Source organism: Oncorhynchus masou, chromosome 5, assembly GCF_036934945.1.
Source record: "Oncorhynchus masou masou isolate Uvic2021 chromosome 5, UVic_Omas_1.1, whole genome shotgun sequence".
Classification (NCBI taxonomy): domain Eukaryota; kingdom Metazoa; phylum Chordata; class Actinopteri; order Salmoniformes; family Salmonidae; genus Oncorhynchus; species Oncorhynchus masou.
This window is the reverse complement of record NC_088216.1, coordinates 10,644,987-10,654,652: the sequence shown is the minus strand read 5'-3', so window position 1 is coordinate 10,654,652 and position 9,666 is coordinate 10,644,987. Positions and strand designations below refer to the sequence as shown.

Here is a 9,666-nt window from a genome sequence, read left to right as displayed (position 1 = left end):
CCCTAACAACCCTGTCTAGCATCTCATCAGGCTCTGAAAAAGTCTTCATTGATGACGTGTTCTTTCTATTCCAGTGGACAGCAGAGGAACTTCATCGATTCCTCTCCTTCATCAATACAAGCAGTGAACATCTGAAATTCACCCTCACCTTTGATGTGCATGAAACAAGTTACCCGATGGTTGGAAGATACTTTTCTCATCAATCATCTTAAATACCATACTTAAAAACTGGAAATCAACCAATCCTTACCTATGATGTTAACTACAACAGTAATAACTTAAAATGTATAACTTTAAATTAAACCAATCGTTTGCACTCATGACTTGAGTGATTAAAGTAAACCAACGTTTTGGAAATACATTATGCCATCGAACCAATCAAAAAATGTTAGCTATATGCAGTTATCTTAGCCAGCCAGCTGACGTTAGCTATTTAGCCAACTAGCTATTAGCCGAAACAGCATAACCAACCAGCACGGTTATGGTCAGCAGAGACCGCCAACTGGAGATCAATTAGATCCCAACAAACAGTAAGCCAAGGTGGAAAAAGTTACAAAACTCCCGAAGTCGAATTCACAGAAAACATGCTGAAAAGTAGTGATGGGGAAACAAAGCTTCCTGAAGCATTGGCTCTTTCCAGATAATTGTTTTTAAAAAATAGGTTCATTACTCAAAGCTTTGAGCGACACAGAATTGAGAACAGCCACATTTTTACAGATGACGTCCCACACCGTAGCAGCGTCGCTTTCATGTCTTCCACGAAACCACTGGCCTTGATCGAGAGCATCAAGTCTATGCTGCATTGTGGGTAAACTGTGACTGGCTGACTGATTTATAAATAATAATGAGAAGTTATTTATGATGCAAGGTGATTTGTAAATTAGTCAGTCAGCAGTCAGCAGCCACCTGCACTGTCGGCTGCAATGTCGAACGATCCCAAATGAATCAATACCAAACCAATCAGGTGTTCGACGAAATGATTCTTCAGACGTCATTGATCACGTGCTGCTGATAAAGGGACACTGCTTTGAATTATACCGCTTAACGACGTCAGTACATGCCTCAAAGCTCCAGTCTCAAACTTAACCCCGTTCCTGATGATGATGAAGAAGAGGTGGTCTGCTGGATGGATGAAGAAAGAAGCTCTCGTGAAAGAGGAGGAAGAGGGGGCTGTTAAAATACAAAAACAAGTAGAGGTTGAGGCTGTTCCCGTGAAAGAAGAAGAGAAAGCGGTCCCAGTTAAAGAAGCGGAAGACTCGTTCAGAGTCAAAGAGGACGGCGACGTTTCAGTGAAAGAAGAGGAGGGGGAAGTGACTGTCACAGCGAAAAATGAAGAAGAGGAGGAAACTGGATATCTGGGCCCGGTTTCCCAAGCGCATCTTAAGGCGTCCGATGGTTCTAACGATGAACGGGCCCTGATTAACACTGGTAAGTACTGTTTTAAAAACAGAAGCACAAACTCTGCGGTTGTTGAACTGATGTGTGGTGTTAAAGGAGAAATTTGCAATTGTTACATCCATATTTTGGCTTATTTATTTATAGGCATTGATTTCTTTTAGAATATAACGCATGCCTCATGAGCTTAGTTCAACTCTTTACCACATCAGATCCCCAAATAAGTTTTTTTTACTCCAATGTTTAGAAACAATGTAAACCAACACTATCACCTCAACATGGTTAAAACTATAATGTTGATATCATGGATGGTCAGTCCTTGCATCCATAGGTCTGTCTATGAATTTGAGAGAAGTTACATTTCTCCAGCCCCATCCATCATCTTATTACCAAAATAGTGGTGTAATTACAGCTTTGTTATTGGTTGAACTGCAGATTGGTTGATTGAATGTTCACCAATTTTTTTAAAGGGGCCACCTAGTTTTTAAACAAAATGGCTGCCCAGAGACCTGAGCTGTGTTAGAATACTCATACTAACTGCACTATTTGTGATGTTAATTGAGTATATAGTTTGCTTATTATAGTATGATGTAGTTAGTATGCCAAAAGTTCCCGGATGTCGTACTAAATTCACCAAAATATGACGCAGTACTTTACGGCCCATAATGCAATTCTTCAGGAAATGGGTGTGACTTCACATCGATTTCAGATTTGAAGAACATGGAGGAAAATATTCAGCCAAAGACCAATGAGAGCAGATACAAATGAACTACTTTAAAAACCTGTTGGTACTAGGGGGCAGTATTTTCATTTTTGGAAAATTAACGTTCCCAAAATAAACAGGATATTATGTCAGGACAAGATGCTAGAATATGCATATAATTGACAGCTTAGGATAGAACACTCTAAAGTTTCCAAAGCTGTAAAAAATATTGTCTGAGTATAACAGAACTGATGTTACAGGCGAAAGCCTGAGAAAAATCCAATCCGGAACTGACTCATCTTTTGAAAGCCCTGCGTTCCGATCTGTCCCTATTGAGCTGTGAATGCCCTATCAACCAGATTATGCTTTCTACATATTCCCCAAGGTGTCTACAGCATTGTGACATAGTTTTACACATTTATGTTGAAAAATACCCGTAGGCGGCTTCATTGCGCAAGTGGTCACCTGATGCTCCCCTACAAATTCTCGCATAAAATACAGAGGTAGCCATTATTCCAATCGCTTCTACTGAGAAACCAATTGTCCCGGTTGATATATTATCGAATAGATATTTGAAAAACACTTTGAGGATTGATTATAAACAACGTTTGCCATGTTTCTGTCGATATTATGGAGCTAATTTGGAATATTCTTCGGGGTGTTGTCGTGACTGCAATTTCCGGTTGATTTCTCAGCCAAATGTGAAGAACAAACGGAGCTATTATGCCTTCAAAAATAATCTTTTGGGAAAAAATGAACTTTGGGTATCTACCTGGGTGTCTCGTGAGTGAAAACATCTGAAGTTCGTCAAAGGTAAACGATTTAATTTGATTGCTTTTCTGATTTTCGTGACAAGGTTGCCTGCTGCTAGCAAGGCATAATGCTATGCTAGGCTATCGATAAACTTACACAAATGCTTGTCTAGCTTTAGCTGTAAAACATATTTTGAAAATCTGAGATGACAGGGTGATAAACAAAAGGCTAAGCTGTTTTCCAATATATTTCATGAAAAGGAAGATTTTCTAGGAAGATTTGTCTGTTGCGTTATGCTAATTAGTGTCAGATGATGACAACGGTCCCGTTCACGGGTTGTGGTGTCACTAGAGGTTAAATAATTATGACAAATGTTGAGCAAATGTTGAGCAATGTAATAAAGTAATGACTTTTCAAATAAGTTACGTTACACGTTATGTGAGATATGCTATGCGTTTTGTAAGGATAGTGTATCTTTACAGCAGTGTGTATCGGTATGTTAAATAGCTACCTAACATTAGTTGGCTACTTATACATCAAACTTGCCAGTTTAGTAACTATATTCCGAATAACTGATGGATTTAATAACGCTTAACACCCGTTGAATATGGCCAGTCTCAGTAAACATCTGCAAAAATGCCCAAATTAATTTGTTGCCAACAGCACAGTTTGTCATCAACGCTCTGGATAACATGAAAACAGCCTAACCAGCTCTGCTAGGGCAAGTAAAATGGTAAGAGTGAGGTTTTCTCTGATTTGTGTCTAGCAAGCTATCCAACGTTAGCCAGTTAGCTTGGGTGCTTTACTGTCATTGTGAGGTCAGAACGCTTGGATCGACCCTACTCCTCAGCCATATAGTATTAGTTTACAAACAGTGGCGTTATACGAACTTATGTTTTGGTTTCTGGTTTGGGTGATACGGTTGAAACATTTGAGGCATTTATAAGTTATATTCTTCAAGAATCAATGGTTATATAGTAAATGGGTCTTTCTATAACTACCAGTGTAGATTTCCTGTTGGGGTCAAATTGTTAGAGCTGTTGATAAGTCAATAGCTGTGTTAAAATACTCATACTAACTGTACTATTTGTAATGTTAATTGAGTATATTGTATAATATTCTGCCAATTCTTTTCATGCCATTACATTAAAGGTGAAATATTGTCTTTTCTTAGCAAGGTGTTGCTCAAGTAATGTTAGCTGCTAATCGCTAGTTAGCGGGCTAGATAGCTTGCTAAATGTATTAAGAGTCAGAGCAAACGTAGCTAGTTAATACTGCCTGGGACCAGTGCTGTTGTAGGCCTAGATAAGCATGTTTGTGCAGCGGTATCTTTTCAGAGAGGAATAAGAGAAGTATGAAGATGTTGGTTAGCTAGCAGGCTACATGAAGTAAGAAAACAACATGTAATGTAACATCTAATTAGGGGTCAACTGGAAACAATGACCAACACTTTGATTCCTACCATGACTTCTTCTCTGAGGTTTATAGTCAGACTACACTCATCAGGTGTTTTGCTGCCACATACTGTACGGGGTTGTAAAAAATAACCGAATGCAAAAAAAAAATGGGATTAACAAATTATACTAATTTTGTAAAATAAAAAAATAAACACGAACCAAGTTCACTCCACTTCCCTGCATTTCAAACAAAAATGGTTCTATTCAGATCCCTACACTGGTTCAGGAACCTGGGAGGGGAAAACTTCTTCATTCAGTTCTCCCTGAAACATTTTGTTGAAGTCCTGGAGATCCAGAAATCTGTTTGCAGTGAGGGCAATGCAAACGCAATTTTGGAAACTGCTAGGTTTGGATGAAGATTACTAATAATTTATTAATGCAATTTATCGCTTGCTCTACAAACACAAAGTCCACCTCTTTCACTATTTGTCTGTTGGGATCCTTCTCCTGCATGGCTTCACTGCAGACTGTGGAACATGAAATACCTTCTCCTCTCTACTCCTTCGGCTATTTTCACTGCCTCCACATAGGACACCTGCTGGATGGGCCTGATCATCCTAGCTACTATGACCTCCTTTATCCGTACAGGGCACTCCGTAACCCGGGAACGTGATTCCCATCACAATTACAACATGCTTCATCTGACTATGACATATTTATTCCTTCGACAAGCACTTGCCACATGTCCAACCCTTTTTACAATTGTAACACTGCAGCGGCTTCTGTATATCTCACTTACCCAGGTTTTACAACAGATGGGAGAACCACTTCACGAAAACACAGTAAAACCTTCCGTGTATCAGTCATTTTCATCCACATGCGTCTACCTGAAATGTTTAACCTAAACCACACAAAGCTTTCTGCTTTTGCGCTGTTGACACACAATCGGCATCATACCGCTCCTGGTCACTCGAACCGATTCCACTTTACCCAATTCATCCTTCACCATCTTTGAGACCGTTAACAGGTCACCCACAAAAATATCGATTCCCACTCCGACCCTAAACTGCTGTTCATTACCAACTTTAGCCCTTTTCACTCAGCTGTTCTTCAACATCGTCCACTCAGTCTCACCAATTGTACTCAGGCCAAGATAATCCCTCAATGCTTTCTCCATTGCTCCTCCAGTCATCCCCCGGACTCCCTCGCTCTGTGCTGTGAAAGATGTGAGTTTGTGTTCTCAAAGTAGCACCTATATTGTTTTCATTCCAGCACATGTTGTTTCACCAACTTGTTAACCCTTTCGTCTGCACTACTTGCTGTCATTCCTCTTCCTGATTTTCCTCTCTTGGATGTCACCACCATGCTCCTACTCTGTCAGTAATTCCTCCCTGTTTTATTAATTGGTAGTCATGTCAAATAGCAATATATTAAAGATGCTGCACATTCTATTCCAAATCTAGAATTAGACTGCTTTCAGCAGTTCACCAGTTAACTAAGCCGATAATGTGGACACAAAGGATGTGGATACCAAGGAACTTGAAGCTCTCAACCTGCTCCACTACAACCCCTTCGATGAGAATGGGGGCGTGCTCAGTGTTTAGTTCCAGGGTCCTTCGCTTAGTGATGCTCTTTGAAGGACTATGGCGTTGAACGCTGAGCTGTAGTCGATGAACAGCATTCTATCATAGGTGTTCCTTTTGTTCAGGTGGGAAAGGGCAGTGTGGAGTGCAATAGAGATTGCATCATCTGTGGATCTGTTGGGGCGGTATGCAAATTGGAGTGGGTCTAGGGTTTCTGGGATAATGGTGTTGACGTGTTCTATGACGTAAGTGCTATGAGTCGGTAGTCATTTAGGCAGGTTGCCTTAGTCCCTGTGCCCAAGAACACTGTGGTGGTCTGCTTGAAACATGTTGGTATTACAGACTCAGACAAGACCCTTGCCAGTTGGTCAGCGCATGCTTGGAGTACACGTCCTGGTAATCCGTCTGGCCCTGCGACCTTGTGAATGTTAACCTGTTTAAAGGTCTTACTCACATCGGCTGCGGAGAGCGTGATACCAAAGTCGTCCGAAATAGCTGATGCTCTCATGCATGTTTCAGTGTTACTTACCTCGACGCGAGCACAGAAGTTATTGAGCTCGTCTTGTAGGCTTGTGTCACTGGGCAGCTATCGGCTGTGCTTCCCTTTGGAGTCTGACATCCGACGAGGGTTGGAGCCGATGTTCAAGGGGTATAGCAATCTCCCCAGGGTAGCAGTAATACATACTGACAAGTAGAGTAGGACATGGCCATGTTATTATCCCACACAGTCTCTGTGGTTTGTATGAACCCCTTTCATGGGAGTTAGATTTGATTAGAAATCGTCCCAGTCTGTTTTATAAATAAATTATATTTAAATTTTATAATTTGATAGTCGAAATAACTTACTGCCATTGCCAACTATGTAAAAATGCCAACAGATAAAAATAAATCACATTGGCTGCGCATGGCCTGTCTACATATAACTTTAAACAGTGTATCAACTATCACCTAGTTCAGTCTGAAACATGATAGCAACATTGTATAAAATATTCTGGGCTCTCAGTTTCCCACACCAGAGAGTTTGGGACAGACACAGCTGTAGGCTATTTGTGAAAGGGATAAGAAGTAATCAGGTATTGTATGACATTTCCGCTGGATCAGAGCATTACATTTTTCCCTTTCCTGTCGAGTGGTTATCAAGAGTGAGAGCTGGAAATATTTTACTCTAATCAATAGTTCCTCACAGTATTTCTAAGACTTTGTTTACTTGCTGTTTGAGGTGAAGAAAACATTACTTTGAGAAGCTCCACAAATCATTAGTGGTGGTGCGTAAATACTATCAGACATCCCCAAATAGGTGCATCGCTCTCCATCACTCTCTGCCCTCTGTTTGTTAAAACGCAATTTGGTTGCAGAAATTCCTCTATGCTAATGCGGAAACCGCTAGTTATACCTATATCTTAGACCTACTGTAGGACCCATAACTTCACCTAACAACAACATAGACCTACAGAAAGGTGCCTATATTGGAGACCAAACGTTGTCTGGCACACTGCTTAGGATTTCAACAACTTTAAAAACGTATTTCTTGCATACAATCATCGATGTTACTACTAATGGGAAAACAAGACAAAATATGACTTGCTGTTCACTTGACTGTCTTAAGACAAATGTCAAATAATTAAATTTCATTACAGACATTGTTTGTACAACATAATGGCTACGCTGTTGGCATCACCCTTTTACAGTGTATTTTTGCTGTTGTGGGCCTTAAACCACCTGTCTGACTTTTTGTTCACACAGGAGAGAGATGTGACTATCGTGGATCCTCTGGGGGTTCTCAACAACCTCCTGATGCTGAAGAGGCAGAGAAGAGACTCTCCTCCTCAAAACACTTCAAGAAACACCAGAAGAGACCCACAGGGAAGAAATCTCATTGCTGCTCTGACTGTGGGAAAGGTTGCAAATCTTCATCGGAACTTAAAATTCACCAGAGAAAACACACAGGAGAGAAACCTTACAGCTGTGGTCAATGTGGGAGGAGTTTTCCTGCATCTAGCTATCTGACAGTACACCAGAGAACACACACAGGAGAGAAACCTTTTAGCTGTGATCAATGTGGGATGAGTGATCAATCTGATAAGGAGAGAACACACACAGGAGAGAAACTTTTAGCTGTGATAAATGGGAGGAGTTTTACTACATCTGTCTGAAGTACACCAGAGAACACACACAGGAGAGAAACCTTATAGCTGTGGTCAATGTGGGAGGAGTTTTACTACATCTAGCGGTCTGACAGTACACCAGAGAAAACACACAGGAGAGAAACCTTATAGCTGTGGTCAATGTGGGAGGAGTTTTCCTACATCAAGCCATCTGAAAGGACACCAGAGAAAACACACAGGAGAGAAACCTTATAGCTGTGATCAATGTGGGCAGAGTTTTACGACATCTAGCGGTCTGACAGTACACCAGAGAAAACACACTGGAGAGAAACCTTATAGTTGTGTTCAATGTGGGAGGAGTTTTACTACATCTAGTGGTCTTACAGTACACCGGAGAACACACACAGGAGAGAAACCTTATAGTTGTGATCAATGTGGGCAGAGTTTTACTAGATCTAGCAGTCTGACAGTACACCAGAGAACACACACAGGAGAGAAACCTTATAGCTGTGTTCAATGTGGGAGGAGTTTTAATAAATCTAGTGGTCTTACAGTACACCAGAGAAAACACACAGGAGAGAAACCTTATAGCTGTGATCAATGTGGGCAGAGTTTTACTAGATCTAGCGGTCTGACAGTACACCAGAGAAAACACACAGGAGAGAAACCTTTTAGCTGTGATCAATGTGACAAGAGATACTCTGATAAAAGACCTCTGATCAAACATCAGAAAATACATACATGAAGAAGTTGTTTCAGGATATCAATGAAATAATGTCACAATGTAGAATGTTTTAACATTGTAGTAGGAGTATTTTAATGATGTCACAATGTAGAATGTTTTAACATTGTCGTAGAATGTTTTAACATTGTCGTAGAAGTATTTTAATAATGTTCTACCTTATCGTTTGCCCTGTTCAACTGATTGCAGCATGATATGGATATTAGCCGCAGGGGAAAATCCAGGCTCTGAATTGAAAGAGTATTATTTAACTATTTAAAAAAGGAGCTGTGTGACACTTATTGCGTTGGTCACCCACTTTAATCAAAATGCAGCACTTCAAAATGTAGCCAGCGGTTTTCTACAAGTTGAAAAAGCTGCTTGTTTAAAAAATACATGTAATTTGATAATTGTTGCAGATGAAAGCAGTATAATAAATTGGTCTATAATCAATTTTATTCAGTCTGACATCACTCCAGTATTTCTTGACAACATTCAAATGCTAATTGTCTTTATTCCACTACTGAAGAAGCATGACTGAAATCACCTCATATTTCAAACATCAGGCCTGACAAAATATACATGTTTTATTATTCCATGCCTCACCATTAAGTGAAGTATTGCCAATACATATTAACAAATGGGTGTACATTTGGTTTTGATTTTCATATTTTCAATGTATGTAACATTTCGTAATCATAATTATTTATGCAACCAGCTGACCATTTTTGGGTACAATTATATTGACAATGTTGCCCTGCTTTTAGAATATCAGGATTCATTCTCAATGTGCTAACCCAAATGCATGACTTTGGGGACTGGGCCCGATCCAACAACATGACTATTGAGTGAACCCTGAAAAGAGAGCGAGAAGTAAGGTGGAAAGTTACTACGGATATTGCAGGAGTTGTTTGCTGATTGTCTCAAAGGTGGGCAGTCAACCAGTTTTGCGTTTAGCCAGTGCGTTGCCATGGATCACAATTTATTTTGACTGCACGTTTTTTCTGTA

General features: G+C 40.1%; 1 protein-coding gene across 1 annotated transcript; it reads left to right on the top strand.

Moving 5' to 3' along the window:
* The first annotated feature begins 1,103 nt into the window (after positions 1-1,103).
* LOC135525910 (zinc finger protein 664-like) lies at positions 1,104-8,726 on the top strand. Its single transcript, XM_064953883.1, has 3 exons — positions 1,104-1,428; positions 7,575-7,898; positions 7,963-8,726. The coding sequence occupies exons 1-3, from the start codon at positions 1,104-1,106 to the stop codon at positions 8,679-8,681; spliced, it is 1,368 nt and encodes a 455-aa protein (XP_064809955.1). The 3' UTR covers positions 8,682-8,726.
* The last annotated feature ends 940 nt before the right edge of the window (positions 8,727-9,666 follow it).